Source organism: Salmo salar, chromosome ssa21 (genome assembly GCF_905237065.1).
Source record: "Salmo salar chromosome ssa21, Ssal_v3.1, whole genome shotgun sequence".
Taxonomy (NCBI): Eukaryota; Metazoa; Chordata; class Actinopteri; order Salmoniformes; family Salmonidae; genus Salmo; species Salmo salar.
In genome coordinates, this window is record NC_059462.1 from 55,683,010 (window position 1) to 55,700,676 (window position 17,667).

General features: G+C 51.9%; 1 protein-coding gene across 2 annotated transcripts in view; it reads left to right on the forward strand.

Annotated features, from left to right (window-relative positions):
• The window catches only part of LOC106582529 (neuropilin-2), a 244,879-nt gene that overhangs the window by 176,461 nt on the left and 50,751 nt on the right, over positions 1-17,667 (forward strand). For both annotated transcript variants that reach the window (XM_045704914.1, XM_045704915.1), the window contains exon 12: positions 14,068-14,145. In XM_045704914.1, the coding sequence (XP_045560870.1) occupies positions 14,068-14,145 (78 nt within the window). The remainder of the gene's footprint in view (positions 1-14,067; positions 14,146-17,667) is intronic.

Below are 17,667 nucleotides of genomic sequence, written 5' to 3' on the forward strand. Positions count from 1 at the left end.
GTAAACTCTTCATCCTCTCCTCCCAATGGGCTTTGAGATGGAGCCAGAGGGGATGAACCTTCCCTCCTAAACCCCCAATGGGCTTTGAGATGGAGTCAGAGGGGAGGAACCGTCCCTCCTCTCCTCCAATGGGCTTTGAGAGGGAGCCAGAGGGGAGGAACCTTCCCTCCTCTCCTCCAATGGGCTTTGAGATGGAGCCAGAGGGGAGGAACCTTCCCTCCTCTCCTCCCAATGGGCTTTGAGATGGAGCCAGAGGGGACGAACCTTCCCTCCTCTCCCCCAATGGGCTTTGAGATGGAGTCAGAGGGGAGGAACCTTCCCTCCTCTCCCCCCAATGGGCTTTGAGATGGAGCCAGAGGGGAGGAACCATCCCTCCTCTCCCCCCAATGGGCTTTGAGATGGAGCCAGAGGGGAGGAACCTTCCCTCCTCTCCCCCAATGGGCTTTGAGATGGAGCCAGAAGGGAGGAACCGTCCCTCCTCTCCCCCCAATGGGCTTTGAGATGGAGCCAGAGGGGAGGAACCGTCCCTCCTCTCCCCCAATGGGCTTTGAGATGGAGCCAGAGGGGAGGAACCGTCCCTCCTCTCCTCCAATGGGCTTTGAGATGGAGCCAGAGGGGAGGAACCTTCCCTCCTCTCCCCCAATGGGCTTTGAGATGGAGCCAGAGGGGAGGAACCTTCCCTCCTCTCCCCCAATGGGCTTTGAGATGGAGCCAGAGGGGAGGAACCTTCCCTCCTCTCCCCCAATGGGCTTTGAGATGGAGCCAGAGGGGAGGAACCTTCCCTCCTCTCCTCCAATGGGCTTTGAGATGGAGCCAGAGGGGAGGAACCGTCCCTCCTCTCCTCCAATGGGCTTTGAGATGGAGCCAGAGGGGAGGAACCTTCCCTCCTCTCCTCCAATGGGCTTTGAGATGGAGCCAGAGGGGAGGAACCTTCCCTCCTCTCCTCCAATGGGCTTTGAGATGGAGCCAGAGGGGAGGAACCGTCCCTCCTCTCCCCCAATGGGCTTTGAGATGGAGCCAGAGGGGAGGAACCTTCCCTCCTCTCCCCCAATGGGCTTTGAGATGGAGCCAGAGGGGAGGAACCTTCCCTCCTCTCCTCCAATGGGCTTTGAGATGGAGCCAGAGGGGAGGAACCGTCCCTCCTCTCCCCCCAATGGGCTTTGAGAGGGAGCCAGAGGGGAGGAACCTTCCCTCCTCTCCCCCCAATGGGCTTTGAGATGGAGCCAGAGGGGATGAACCTTCCCTCCTAAACCCCCAATGGGCTTTGAGATGGAGCCAGAGGGGAGGAACCGTCCCTCCTCTCCCCCCAATGGGCTTTGAGATGGAGCCAGAGGGGAGGAACCTTCCCTCCTCTCCCCCCAATGGGCTTTGAGATGGAGCCAGAGGGGAGGAACCTTCCCTCCTCTCCCCCCAATGGGCTTTGAGATGGAGCCAGAGGGGATGAACCTTCCCTCCTCTCCTCCCAATGGGCTTTGAGATGGAGCCAGAGGGGAGGAACCTTCCCTCCTCTCCCCCCAATGGGCTTTGAGATGGAGCCAAAGGGGAGGAACCTTCCCTCCTCTCCCCCCAATGGGCTTTGAGATGGAGCCAAAGGGGAGGAACCTTCCCTCCTCTCCCCCCAATGGGCTTTGAGATGGAGCCAGAGGGGATGAACCTTCCCTCCTAAACCCCCAATGGGCTTTGAGATGGAGCCAGAGGGGAGGAACCTTCCCTCCTCTCCTCCAATGGGCTTTGAGATGGAGCCAGAGGGGAGGAACCGTCCCTCCTCTCCTCCAATGGGCTTTGAGATGGAGCCAGAGGGGAGGAACCTTCCCTCCTCTCCTCCAATGGGCTTTGAGATGGAGCCAGAGGGGAGGAACCTTCCCTCCTCTCCCCCCAATGGGCTTTGAGATGGAGCCAGAGGGGAGGAACCTTCCCTCCTCTCCCCCAATGGGCTTTGAGATGGAGCCAGAGGGGAGGAACCTTCCCTCCTCTCCCCCCAATGGGCTTTGAGATGGAGCCAGAGGGGAGGAACCTTCCCTCCTCTCCTCCAATGGGCTTTGAGATGGAGCCAGAGGGGAGGAACCTTCCCTCCTCTCCTCCAATGGGCTTTGAGATGGAGCCAGAGGGGAGGAACCGTCCCTCCTCTCCTCCAATGGGCTTTGAGATGGAGCCAGAGGGGAGGAACCTTCCCTCCTCTCCTCCAATGGGCTTTGAGATGGAGCCAGAGGGGAGGAACCTTCCCTCCTCTCCTCCAATGGGCTTTGAGATGGAGCCAGAGGGGAGGAACCTTCCCTCCTCTCCCCCAATGGGCTTTGAGATGGAGCCAGAGGGGAGGAACCTTCCCTCCTCTCCCCCCAATGGGCTTTGAGATGGAGCCAAAGGGGAGGAACCTTCCCTCCTCTCCCCCCAATGGGCTTTGAGATGGAGCCAGAGGGGAGGAACCTTCCCTCCTCTCCTCCAATGGGCTTTGAGATGGAGCCAGAGGGGATGAACCTTCCCTCCTAAACCCCCAATGGGCTTTGAGATGGAGCCAGAGGGGAGGAACCGTCCCTCCTCTCCTCCAATGGGCTTTGAGAGGGAGCCAGAGGGGAGGAATCTTCCCTCCTCTCCCCCCAATGGGCTTTGAGATGGAGCCAGAGGGGATGAACCTTCCCTCCTCTCCCCCAATGGGCTTTGAGATGGAGCCAGAGGGGAGGAACCTTCCCTCCTCTCCCCCAATAGGCTTTGAGATGGAGCCAGAGGGGAGGAACCTTCCCTCCTCTCCCCCCCAATGGGCTTTGAGATGGAGCCAGAGGGGAGGAACCTTCCCTCCTCTCCTCCAATGGGCTTTGAGATGGAGCCAGAGGGGAGGAACCGTCCCTCCTCTCCTCCAATGGGCTTTGAGATGGAGCCAGAGGGGAGGAACCTTCCCTCCTCTCCTCCAATGGGCTTTGAGATGGAGCCAGAGGGGAGGAACCTTCCCTCCTCTCCCCCAATGGGCTTTGAGATGGAGCCAGAGGGGAGGAACCTTCCCTCCTCTCCCCCCAATGGGCTTTGAGATGGAGCCAGAGGGGAGGAACCTTCCCTCCTCTCCCCCCAATGGGCTTTGAGATGGAGCCAGAGGGGAGGAACCTTCCCTCCTCTCCTCCAATGGGCTTTGAGATGGAGCCAGAGGGGAGGAACCTTCCCTCCTCTCCTCCAATGGGCTTTGAGATGGAGCCAGAGGGGAGGAACCGTCCCTCCTCTCCTCCAATGGGCTTTGAGATGGAGCCAGAGGGGAGGAACCTTCCCTCCTCTCCTCCAATGGGCTTTGAGATGGAGCCAGAGGGGAGGAACCTTCCCTCCTCTCCTCCAATGGGCTTTGAGATGGAGCCAGAGGGGAGGAACCTTCCCTCCTCTCCCCCCAATGGGCTTTGAGATGGAGCCAGAGGGGAGGAACCATCCCTCCTCTCCTCCAATGGGCTTTGAGATGGAGCCAGAGGGGAGGAACCTTCCCTCCTCTCCCCCAATGGGCTTTGAGATGGAGCCAGAGGGGAGGAACCTTCCCTCCTCTCCTCCCAATGGGCTTTGAGATGGAGCCAGAGGGGAGGAACCTTCCCTCCTCTCCTCCAATGGGCTTTGAGATGGAGCCAGAGGGGAGGAACCTTCCCTCCTCTCCCCAATGGGCTTTGAGATGGAGCCAGAGGGGAGGAACCTTCCCTCCTCTCCCCCAATGGGCTTTGAGATGGAGCCAGAGGGGAGGAACCTTCCCTCCTCTCCTCCAATGGGCTTTGAGATGGAGCCAGAGGGGAGGAACCTTCCCTCCTCTCCCCCAATGGGCTTTGAGATGGAGCCAGAGGGGAGGAACCTTCCCTCCTCTCCCCCAATGGGCTTTGAGATGGAGCCAGAGGGGAGGAACCTTCCCTCCTCTCCCCCAATGGGCTTTGAGATGGAGCCAGAGGGGAGGAACCTTCCCTCCTCTCCCCCCAATGGGCTTTGAGAGGGAGCCAGAGGGGAGGAACCGTCCCTCCTCTCCCCCAATGGGCTTTGAGAGGGAGCCAGAGGGGAGGAACCGTCCCTCCTCTCCCCCAATGGGCTTTGAGATGGAGCCAGAGGGGATGAACCTTCCCTCCTTTCCCCCCAATGGGCTTTGAGATGGAGCCAGAGGGGAGGAACCGTCCCTCCTCTCCCCCCAATGGGCTTTGAGATGGAGCCAGAGGGGAGGAACCTTCCCTCCTCTCCCCCCAATGGGCTTTGAGATGGAGCCAAAGGGGAGGAACCTTCCCTCCTCTCCTCCCAATGGGCTTTGAGATGGAGCCAGAGGGGAGGAACCTTCCCTCCTCTCCCCCAATGGGCTTTGAGAGGGAGCCAGAGGGGAGGAACCTTCCCTCCTCTCCCCCAATGGGCTTTGAGAGGGAGCCAGAGGGGAGGAACCTTCCCTCCTCTCCCCCCAATGGGCTTTGAGAGGGAGCCAGAGGGGAGGAACCTTCCCTCCTCTCCCCCAATGGGCTTTGAGATGGAGCCAGAGGGGATGAACCTTCCCTCCTAAACCCCCAATGGGCTTTGAGATGGAGCCAGAGGGGAGGAACCGTCCCTCCTCTCCCCCCAATGGGCTTTGAGATGGAGCCAGAGGGGAGGAACCTTCCCTCCTCTCCCCCCAATGGGCTTTGAGATGGAGCCAAAGGGGAGGAACCTTCCCTCCTCTCCTCCCAATGGGCTTTGAGATGGAGCCGGAGGGGAGGAACCTTCCCTCCTCTCCCCCAATGGGCTTTGAGAGGGAGCCAGAGGGGAGGAACCGTCCCTCCTCTCCCCCAATGGGCTTTGAGAGGGAGCCAGAGGGGAGGAACCGTCCCTCCTCTCCCCCAATGGGCTTTGAGATGGAGCCAGAGGGGATGAACCTTCCCTCCTTTCCCCCCAATGGGCTTTGAGATGGAGCCAAAGGGGAGGAACCTTCCCTCCTCTCCTCCAATGGGCTTTGAGAGGGAGCCAGAGGGGAGGAACCGTCCCTCCTCTCCCCCCAATGGGCTTTGAGATGGAGCCAGAGGGGAGGAACCTTCCCTCCTCTCCCCCCAATGGGCTTTGAGATGGAGCCAAAGGGGAGGAACCTTCCCTCCTCTCCTCCCAATGGGCTTTGAGATGGAGCCAGAGGGGAGGAACCTTCCCTCCTCTCCCCCCAATGGGCTTTGAGAGGGAGCCAGAGGGGAGGAACCTTCCCTCCTCTCCCCCCAATGGGCTTTGAGAGGGAGCCAGAGGGGAGGAACCTTCCCTCCTCTCCCCCCAATGGGCTTTGAGATGGAGCCAGAGGGGATGAACCTTCCCTCCTAAACCCCCAATGGGCTTTGAGATGGAGCCAGAGGGGAGGAACCGTCCCTCCTCTCCCCCCAATGGGCTTTGAGATGGAGCCAGAGGGGAGGAACCTTCCCTCCTCTCCCCCCAATGGGCTTTGAGATGGAGCCAGAGGGGAGGAACCTTCCCTCCTCTCCCCCCAATGGGCTTTGAGATGGAGCCAGAGGGGAGGAACCTTCCCTCCTCTCCCCCCAATGGGCTTTGAGATGGAGCCAAAGGGGAGGAACCTTCCCTCCTCTCCCCCCAATGGGCTTTGAGATGGAGCCAAAGGGGAGGAACCTTCCCTCCTCTCCCCCCAATGGGCTTTGAGAGGGAGCCAGAGGGGAGGAACCTTCCCTCCTCTCCCCCAATGGGCTTTGAGAGGGAGCCAGAGGGGAGGAACCTTCCCTCCTCTCCCCCCAATGGGCTTTGAGATGGAGCCAGAGGGGATGAACCTTCCCTCCTAAACCCCCAATGGGCTTTGAGATGGAGCCAGAGGGGAGGAACCGTCCCTCCTCTCCTCCAATGGGCTTTGAGAGGGAGCCAGAGGGGAGGAACCTTCCCTCCTCTCCCCCAATGGGCTTTGAGATGGAGCCAGAGGGGAGGAACCTTCCCTCCTCTCCCCCCAATGGGCTTTGAGATGGAGCCAGAGGGGAGGAACCTTCCCTCCTCTCCTCCCAATGGGCTTTGAGATGGAGCCAGAGGGGAGGAACCTTCCCTCCTCTCCCCCCAATGGGCTTTGAGATGGAGCCAGAGGGGAGGAACCGTCCCTCCTCTCCCCCAATGGGCTTTGAGATGGAGCCAGAAGGGAGGAACCTTCCCTCCTCTCCCCCCAATGGGCTTTGAGATGGAGCCAGAGGGGAGGAACCGTCCCTCCTCTCCCCCCAATGGGCTTTGAGATGGAGCCAGAGGGGAGGAACCTTCCCTCCTCTCCTCCAATGGGCTTTGAGATGGAGCCAGAGGGGAGGAACCTTCCCTCCTCTCCCCCCAATGGGCTTTGAGATGGAGCCAGAGGGGAGGAACCTTCCCTCCTCTCCCCCAATGGGCTTTGAGATGGAGCCAGAGGGGAGGAACCTTCCCTCCTCTCCCCCAATGGGCTTTGAGATGGAGCCAGAGGGGAGGAACCTTCCCTCCTCTCCCCCAATGGGCTTTGAGATGGAGCCAGAGGGGAGGAACCGTCCCTCCTCTCCCCCCAATGGGCTTTGAGATGGAGCCAGAGGGGAGGAACCTTCCCTCCTCTCCTCCAATGGGCTTTGAGATGGAGCCAGAAGGGAGGAACCTTCCCTCCTCTCCCCCCAATGGGCTTTGAGATGGAGCCAGAGGGGAGGAACCGTCCCTCCTCTCCCCCCAATGGGCTTTGAGATGGAGCCAGAGGGGAGGAACCTTCCCTCCTCTCCTCCAATGGGCTTTGAGATGGAGCCAGAGGGGAGGAACCTTCCCTCCTCTCCCCCAATGGGCTTTGAGATGGAGCCAGAGGGGACGAACCTTCCCTCCTCTCCCCCAATGGGCTGTGAGATGGAGCCAGAGGGGAGGAACCTTCCCTCCTCTCCCCCAATGGGCTTTGAGATGGAGCCAGAGGGGAGGAACCTTCCCTCCTCTCCCCCCAATGGGCTTTGAGATGGAGCCAGAGGGGAGGAACCGTCCCTCCTCTCCCCCAATGGGCTTTGAGATGGAGCCAGAGGGGAGGAACCTTCCCTCCTCTCCTCCAATGGGCTTTGAGATGGAGCCAGAGGGGAGGAACCTTCCCTCCTCTCCTCCAATGGGCTTTGAGATGGAGCCAGAGGGGAGGAACCGTCCCTCCTCTCCTCCAATGGGCTTTGAGATGGAGCCAGAGGGGAGGAACCTTCCCTCCTCTCCTCCAATGGGCTTTGAGATGGAGCCAGAGGGGAGGAACCTTCCCTCCTCTCCCCCAATGGGCTTTGAGATGGAGCCAGAGGGGAGGAACCTTCCCTCCTCTCCCCCCAATGGGCTTTGAGATGGAGCCAGAGGGGAGGAACCTTCCCTCCTCTCCTCCAATGGGCTTTGAGATGGAGCCAGAGGGGAGGAACCTTCCCTCCTCTCCCCCAATGGGCTTTGAGATGGAGGTGAGAAATGGATGAAAAAAAGGGGGAAGGACCTCTGACCTTCTCATCCAATGGGCTTTGAGAAAGAGACAAGGAGACAGAGGAAGCAAGTATTTGAGAGCTATACATTTCTTTTCTGACAGTCCCAGACTGACTGACTGAAATATCATAATACCCGTAAGGAGAGAAGGGGGGAAGAGATGAAGGAGAGAAGAGAGAAAAGAGGAAGAGAGGAGGGGGAGAGGAGAGAGAGAGAGGAGGGAGAGAGGAGGGAGAGAAGAGGCAGAGAAGACGGAAAAGAGGAAGAGAGGAGGGGGAGAGGAGAGAGAGAGGAGGGAGAGAGGAGGGAGAGAAGAGGGAGAGAGGAGGGAAAAGAGGAAGAGAGGAGGGGGAGAGGAGAGAGAGAGAGGAGGGAGAGAGGAGGGAGAGAGGAGGTAGAGAGAGAGGAGGGAGAGAGGAGGGAGAGAGGAGGGGGAGAGGAGAGAGAGAGGAGGGAAAAGAGGGAAAAGAGGGAGAGATGAGGGAGAGAGGAGGGAGAGAGAGAGGAGGGAGAGAGGAGGGAGAGAGAGAGGAGGGAGAGAGGAGGGAGAGAGGAGGGGGAGAGGAGAGAGAGAGGAGGGAGAGAGGAGGGAGAGAGGAGGTAGAGAGGAGGGAAAAGAGGAAGAGAGGAGGGGGAGAGGAGGGAGAGAGGAGGTAGAGAGAGAGGAGGGAGAGAGGAGGGAGAGAGGAGGGGGAGAGGAGAGAGAGAGGAGGGAAAAGAGGGAAAAGAGGGAGAGATGAGGGAGAGAGGAGGGAGAGAGAGAGGAGTGAGAGAGGAGGGAGAGAGAGAGGAGGGAGAGAGGAGGGAGAGAGGAGGGGGAGAGGAGAGAGAGAGGAGGGAGAGAGGAGGGAGAGAGGAGGTAGAGAGGAGGGAAAAGAGGAAGAGAGGAGGGGGAGAGGAGGGAGAGAGAGGAGGGGGAGAGGAGGGAGAGAGGAGGGAGAGAGGAGGTAGAGAAGAGGGAGAGAAGAGGGAGAGATGTCTAGAAACAACCCCTAGCCTCTACAGCCCAGAGTCTAGACACTTTGTGGGGATCTGAGAGGGATTGATGGATGGTGATGTTGTGAGAGCTCCACCTTGGTAGAATGTTGGCTATATTGCTTTACACCTGTCCTATTCTCTCAGATCTCCTCACGTGTCTAAGGGACAGCGGCTAGAGGTTGTTTCTGGATCCCACAACCCTTCGTGTGGGGTGGACCTACAGCACCACACTTGAGGCATTGGCTGGATGTTTCATTCCATTGCTGCACACACACACACACACACACAGATGTGCACAGCTAACCGAGCAGACCTTATCACACACACACACACACACACACACACACACACACACACACACACAGATGTGCACAGCTAACCGAGCAGACCTTATCACACACACACACACACACACACACACACACACACACACACACACACACACACACACACACACACACACACACACACACACACACACACACACTGTAAGCAGGACAAACCTATCAGGCTGATCAGACCGGTCTGGGTAGCTGGAGACAGTGAAAGGAAATACAGTTGAAGTCGAAAGTTTACATACACCTTAGCCAAATACATTTACACTCAGTTTTTCACAATTCCTGACATATAATCCAAGTAAAAATCCCTGTCTCAGGTCAGTTAGGATCACCAATTTATTTTAAGAATGTGAAATGTCAGAATAATAGTAGAGAGAATTATTTATTTCAGCTTTTATTTCTTTCATCACATTCCCGGTGGGTCAGAAGTTTACATACACTCAATTAGTATTTGGTAGCATTGCCTTTCAATTGTTTAACTTGGGTCAAACGTTTTGGGTAGCCTTCCACAAGCTTCCCACAATAAGTTGGGTGAATTTTGGCCCAATCCTCCTGACAGAGCTGGTGTAACTGAGTCAGATTTGTAGGGCTCCTTGCTCGCACAAGTGTTTTCAGTTCTGCCCACAAGATCCCATAGCTGCCATCAGTTCTTAGAATGTAAATTCTGACTTCATCACTTCCTTCCTGTATATTCTTTATTGACTGTTGGGTCTGTGAAGGTGACTCAGCTTCTCTCTCTCTGTGCCCTGTCACTGCTGACAAACCCCAATGTCATCTAAAGGTCTCAACGTCACAGCAATAGCGCAGTGACAGGACCTGACCTTAACTGAATTGCTCCTTAAGGAGAGAAGATGGCTCATTAATTGTTTAGTCTGGGCAGACAGTAGTGGGAGACAGAGGTTGGAGAGGGGAGGGAGTGGAGGAAGAGAGGAGGGAGAGAGAAGAGAAGGGGGGAAGAGATGAAGGAGAGAAGAGAGAAAAGAGGAAGAGAGAAGGGGAGAGGAGAGAGAGAGAGGAGGGAGAGAGGAGGGAGAGAAGAGGGAGAGAAGAGGGAGAGAAGAGGGAGAGAAGAGGGGGAGAGGAGAGAGATGAGGGGGAAAGGAGGAAGAGAGGAGGGAGAGAGGAGGGAAAAGGGGGGAGAGGAGAGAGAGGAGGGAGAGAGGAGGGAGAGAGGAGGGAGAGAAGGGGGAAAGGAGGAGGAGAAGAGGGAGAGAGGAGAGAGAGAGGAGAGAGAGAGAGGAGAGAGAGGGGGAGAGAGCGGGGGAGATAACTGTCAGGTTGTGGAGCAGGTAGAGGACTGACTAAGGGTATAATCCTAACTTGACATATGTACTCTTATCTTGATGAGCTCTTAAATCTTGACTTGATGTCAGCGCATGAAAGCTACAGCAGTGGATTCAGCCCTTCCTGACTGACTACCTCTGTTTTCTTCCCCGCAGGTTTTCCTGACTGACTTACTCTCTGACTGGATGTGTGTTAGTACTGATGCTTCCTCTCTCTCTCCCTCCTCTCTCCCTCCTCTCTTCCTCTCTCTCTCCCTCCTCTCTTCCTCTCTCTCCTCTCTCCCTCCTCTCTTCCTCTCTCTCTCCCTCCTCTCTCCCTCCTCTCTTCCTCTCTCGCTCTCCTCTCTCCCTCCTCTCTTCCTCCTCTCTCCCTCTCTCTCTCCCTCCTCTCTCCCTCCTCTCTTCCTCCTCTCTCCCTCCTCTCTTCCTCTCTCTCATCTCTCTCCCTCCTCTCTCTCCCTCCTCTCTTCCTCTCTCTCTCCCTCCTCTCTCCCTCCTCTCTTCCTCTCTTCCTCTCTCTCCTCTCTCCCTCCTCTCTCCCTCCTCTCTTCCTCTCTCTCTCCCTCCTCTCTCTCCTCTCTTCCTCTCTCTCTCCCTCCTCTCTCCCTCCTCTCTTCCTCCTCTCCCTGGGAGGTTAATTCGTTACAGTTTCAAAGGGAAACAGATTGATACAGTTTAATAAATACAGTTTAAACGTGGAGTTACTATTTCATGTCTGGGTTTATTCATTTCCTAATATATTACAAATACATATATTTATATATATTTTTTTATAGGGTGCTGAATTAGTTGTGTCATGAGTGAAGTATTAGCCAATTAATTAAGTCTTACATTTTAGTAAATAGCAGACGCTCTTATCCAGAGCGACCTACAGTAGCGAATGCATACATTTCATACATTTTTTTTTATATATTTTTTTCCCGTACTGGTCCCCCGTGGGAATCGAACCCACAACCCTAGCGTTGCAAACACCATGCTCTACCAACTGAGCCACACGAACTGTAAAGAGCAATAAAACGAATTATGTTAGTAAGCACTGACAGTAATTAGTCATTTAGTTCCTACGCTGTAATGAATTTAATAATATAATGTAATGTAATTGTGTAGTCCTATATTTGAAGAAAGCGATCTGTTTTTGGAAAGTTTTGAGTAAGTCCCAGTGACACACACCAACACACACACACACACACACACACACACACACACACACACACACACACACACACACACACACACACAAAACACCTGCTGTGTTAGCTAACTGAAGACACCAACACTACTAATACAGATAAACACCAACACTACTAATACAGATAGACACCAACACTACTAATACAGATAAACACCAACACTACTAATACAGATAAACACCAACACTACTAATACAGATAGACACCAACACTACTAATACAGAGAGACACCAACACTACTAATACAGAGAGACACCAACACTACTAATACAGAGAGACACCAACACTACTAATACAGAGAGACACCAACACTACTAATACAGATAAACACCAACACTACTAATACAGATAAACACCAACACTACTAATACAGAGAGACACCAACACTACTAATACAGAGAGACACCAACACTACTAATACAGAGAGACACCAACACTACTAATACAGAGAAACACCAACACTACTAATACAGAGAGACACCAACACTACTAATACAGATAGACACCAACACTACTAATACAGATAGACACCAACACTACTAATACAGATAGACACCAACACTACTAATACAGATAAACACCAACACGATTAATACAGATAGACACCAACACTACTAATACAGATAAACACCAACACTACTCATACAGAGAGACACCAACACTGCTAATACAGATAAACACCAACACTACTAATACAGAGAGACACCAACACTACTAATACAGAGAGACACCAACACTACTAATACAGAGAGACACCAACACTACTAATACAGAGAGACACCAACACTACTAATACAGAGAGACACCAACACTACTAATACAGAGAGACACCAACACTACTAATACAGATAAACACCAACACTACTAATACAGAGAAACACCAACACTGCTAATACAGATAGACACCAACACTACTAATACAGAGAGACACCAACACTACTAATACAGAGAGACACCAACACTACTAATACAGAGAGACACCAACACTACTAATACAGATAAACACCAACACTACTAATACAGAGAGACACCAACACTACTAATACAGATAAACACCAACACTACTAATACAGATAAACACCAACACTACTAATACAGATAAACACCAACACTACTAATACAGAGAGACACCAACACTACTAATACAGATAAACACCAACACTACTAATACAGATAAACACCAACACTACTAATACAGATATACATATATATATATATATATATATATATATATATATATATATTGTAGGTCTTAGTTAAAACCGCTTTTTGTAAGTAATTAACAGCCCTCTCCAAGTTCAGCTGGAATGTTGCCCGAAAGGATTTAACAAACGATATGACATTGACAAGTCTCGTCTTGCGATGCGCAGAATATCAGATCTCAACAACATCTGTTTCAATTTGTTGATAAAATGTTTATTGTGGGACAAAGGGACAAAATGGGGGGGGGGCTGTCACCCTAACTCACTAGACCAAGGTACCGTGGGGTGATTCCTCCAGGTGCTGGTATTTCTGTTCCCTTTACGTCATCCACGGGGGGGTAACTCTCCCTCTCTCACAAACACACGCACATGCACGTACGCCAACAGCCTGCTGGTCCCAATAAGGACTGGTTTTATCCTCAGTTAGCATTCTTTAAACAGTTTGCACACAGGCTCTGAGATAGTTTCCAGCTGTACTGAGCAAGAGAGAAAGAGAATGAGAGCATGAGAAAGAGTGAGTGAGTGAGTGAGTGAGTGAGTGAGTGAGTGAGTGAGTGAGTGAGTGAGTGAGTGAGTGAGTGAGTGAGTGAGTGAGTGAGTGAGTGAGTGAGTGAGTGAGTGAGTGAGTGAGTGAGTGAGTGAGTGAGTGAGTGAGTGAGTGAGTGAGTGCTTCTGTATATGTTTGTGTGTGTGACAGTACTGTGACAGTGGTTTCCCTTCTATGGTGCAGAGAGAGACAGAGAGAGAGAGGGAGAGACAGAGAGAGAGAGAGAGAGAGAGAGAGACAGAGAGAGACAGAGAGAGATAGACAGAGACAGACAGAGAGACAGAGAGAGAGGGAGAGACAGAGAGAGACAGAGAGAGAGAGACAGACAGACAGACAGACAGACAGACAGACAGACAGACAGACAGACAGACAGACAGACAGACAGACAGACAGACAGACAGACAGACAGACAGACAGGGAGAGTGTTCTGTGGTGCGTTGGCTCAACACTGTGTGATGCTGCAGGCTGCCATGTCACTGAGAGCAGAACATCCATAATAGAGGGATGTGTGTACTGATGATCTCTACCTCCCTCCCTCCTCCCTACCTCCCTACCTCCCTCCTCCCCAACTCCCTACCTCCCTACCTCCCCACCTCCCGTCCTCCCTACCTCCCTCCCTACCTCCCACCTCCCTACCTCCCCACCTCCCGTCCTCCCTACCTCCCTCCCTACCTCCCACCTCCCTACCTCCCCACCTCCCGTCCTCCCTACCTACCTCCCTACCTCCCGACCTCACCCCGTAGAGATGTGTTGTTGTTTACACTTACGACCTCACACGGTAGAGATGTGTTGTTGTTTACACTTACGACCTCACACGGTAGAGATGTGTTGTTGTTTACACTTACGACCTCACACGGTAGAGATGTGTTGTTGTTTACACTTACGACCTCACACGGTAGAGATGTGTTGTTGTTTACACTTACGACCTCACACGGTAGAGATGTGTTGTTGTTTACACTTACGACCTCACACGGTAGAGATGTGTTGTTGTTTACACTACTGTTTACCTCCCTACCTCCCTGGTATGATATGATATGGCACAGACTCTGTTGTTGGTTCTCAGGGGTTTAGGGTAAAGCAGAGATCTAATTTCCGTTGAACCTTGTGTACAATTGTACTATAAAGTAATCTTCCTCTCTTGCTCTTTTCTTCTCTCTACAGAAATGACTACTCTTCCTGACACTGCCACAACCACCCTGCCCAGACTAGAGGAGACCACCGCTGCCCTGAGAGGACCAGGTAATTACACGCTGTAAAACACGCACACAGGGCTACAGGGCCTCACTGTGGTGTAAGGCTCAGATACGTATTGATCACGATCTGTCTGATCAGCATCATTGATTGAGCTACCTGTCCTCTGCTCCAGTGAGGCTGTGGTTAGTCTCCTGTGTGTGTTTTTAACTATTAGCTGGGTAGCCTGACGCTCCGTCCCAAAAATGAACTGTCTCTCTTATAGCATGTAACTGCAGGTGTCTGAGACATGATGATGCTAACATTATGATCGAATTCAAAATGTAACAAAAATCTATATCAAATTTTATTTGTCACATGCGCTGAATACAACAGGATAACAGAATACAACCTTACAATGAAATGCTTACTTACAAGCTCTTGACCAACAATGCAGTTTTAAGAAAAATACCTACAAAAAAAAAAGAAATAAAGGTAACAAATAATTAAACAGCAGCAGTAAAATAACAACAAGCGAGGCTATATACAGGGTATTACGGTACAGAGTCAATGTGGAGGCTATATACAGGGTGTTACGGTACAGAGTCAATGTGGAGGCTATATACAGGGTATTACGGTACAGAGTCAATGTGGAGGCTATATACAGGGTGTACCGGTACAGAGTCAATGTGGAGGCTATATACAGGGTATTACGGTACAGAGTCAATGTGGAGGCTATATACAGGGGGTACCGGTACAGAGTCAATGTGGAGGCTATATACAGGGTGTACGGTACAGAGTCAATGTGGAGGCTATATACAGGGTTTACGGTACAGAGTCAATGTGGAGGCTATATACAGGGTATTACGGTACAGAGTCAATGTGGAGGCTATATACAGGGGATTACGGTACAGAGTCAATGTGGAGGCTATATACAGGGTATTACGGTACAGAGTCAATGTGGAGGCTATATACAGGAGGTACTCGGTACAGAGTCAATGTGGAGGCTATATACAGGGTATTACGGTACAGAGTCAATGTGGAGGCTATATACAGGGGGTTACCGGTACAGAGTCAATGTGGAGGCTATATACAGGGTATTACGGTACAGAGTCAATGTGGAGGCTATATACAGGGTATTACGGTACAGAGTCAATGTGGAGGCTATATACAGGGTATTACGGTACAGAGTCAATGTGGAGGCTATATACAGGGTATTACGGTACAGAGTCAATGTGGAGGCTATATACAGGGTATTACGGTACAGAGTCAATGTGGAGGCTATATACAGGGTATTACGGTACAGAGTCAATGTGGAGGCTATATACAGGGTATTACGGTACAGAGTCAATATGGAGGCTATATACAGGGTATTACGGTACAGAGTCAATGTGGAGGCTATATACAGGGTATTACGGTACAGAGTCAATGTGGAGGCTATATACAGGGTGTTACGGTACAGAGTCAATGTGGAGGCTATATACAGGGTATTACGGTACAGAGTCAATGTGGAGGCTATATACAGGGTATTACGGTACAGAGTCAATGTGGAGGCTATATACAGGGTATTACGGTACAGAGTCAATGTGGAGGCTATATACAGGGTATTACGGTACAGAGTCAATGTGGAGGCTATATACAGGGTGTTACGGTACAGAGTCAATGTGGAGGCTATATACAGGGTATTACGGTACAGAGTCAATGTGGAGGCTATATACAGGGTATTACGGTACAGAGTCAATGTGGAGGCTATATACAGGGTATTACGGTACAGAGTCAATGTGGAGGCTATATACAGGGTATTACGGCACAGAGTCAATGTGGAGGCTATATACAGGGTGTTACGGTACAGAGTCAATGTGGAGGCTATATACAGGGTATTACGGTACAGAGTCAATGTGGAGGCTATATACAGGGTATTACGGTACAGAGTCAATGTGGAGGCTATATACAGGGTGTTACGGTACAGAGTCAATGTGGAGGTCATATACAGGGTATTACGGTACAGAGTCAATGTGGAGGCTATATACAGGGTATTACGGTACAGAGTCAATGTGGAGGCTATATACAGGGTATTACGGTACAGAGTCAATGTGGAGGCTATATACAGGGTATTACGGTACAGAGTCAATGTGGAGGCTATATACAGGGTATTACGGTACAGAGTCAATGTGGAGGTCATATACAGGGGGTACCGGTACAGAGTCAATGTGGAGGCTATATACAGGGTATTACGGTACAGAGTCAATGTGGAGGCTATATACAGGGTATTACGGTACAGAGTCAATGTGGAGGCTATATACAGGGTATTACGGTACAGAGTCAATGTGGAGGCTATATACAGGGTATTACGGTACAGAGTCAATGTGGAGGCTATATACAGGGTATTACGGTACAGAGTCAATGTGGAGGCTATATACAGGGTATTACGGTACAGAGTCAATGTTGAGGCTATATACAGGGTGTTACGGTACAGAGTCAATGTGGAGGCTATATACAGGGTGTTACGGTACAGAGTCAATGTGGAGGTCATATACAGGGTATTACGGTACAGAGTCAATGTGGAGGCTATATACAGGGTATTACGGTACAGAGTCAATGTGGAGGCTATATACAGGGTATTACGGTACAGAGTCAATGTGGAGGCTATATACAGGGTATTACGGTACAGAGTCAATGTGGAGGCTATATACAGGGTATTACGGTACAGAGTCAATGTGGAGGTCATATACAGGGGGTACCGGTACAGAGTCAATGTGGAGGCTATATACAGGGGGTATCGGTACAGAGTCAATGTGGAGGCTAAATATACAGGGGGTACCGGTACAGAGTCAATGTGGAGGCTATATACAGGGTATTACGGTACAGAGTCAATGTGGAGGCTATATACAGGGTATTACGGTACAGAGTCAATGTGGAGGTCATATACAGGGGGTACCGGTACAGAGTCAATGTGGAGGCTATATACAGGGTATTACGGTACAGAGTCAATGTGGAGGCTATATACAGGGTATTACGGTACAGAGTCAATGTGGAGGCTATATACAGGGGGTACCGGTACAGAGTCAATGTGGAGGCTATATACAGGGTATTACGGTATAGAGTCAATGTGGAGGCTATATACAGGGGGTACCGGTACAGAGTCAATGTGGAGGATATATACAGGGGGTGCCGGTACAGAGTCAATGTGGAGGCTATATACAAGGGGTACCGGTACAGAGTCAATGTGGAGGCTATATACAGGGTATTACGGTACAGAGTCAATGTGGAGGCTATATACAGGGTATTACGGTACAGAGTCAATGTGGAGGCTATATACAGGGTATTACGGTACAGAGTCAATGTGGAGGCTATATACAGGGTATTACGGTACATAGTCAATGTGGAGGCTATATACAGGGTATTACGGTACAGAGTCAATGTGGAGGCTATATACAGGGTATTACAGTACAGAGTCAATGTGGAGGCTATATACAGGGTATTACGGTACAGAGTCAATGTGGAGGCTATATACACGGTATTACGGTACAGAGTCAATGTGGAGGCTATATACAGGGTATTACGGTACAGAGTCAATGTGGAGGCTATATA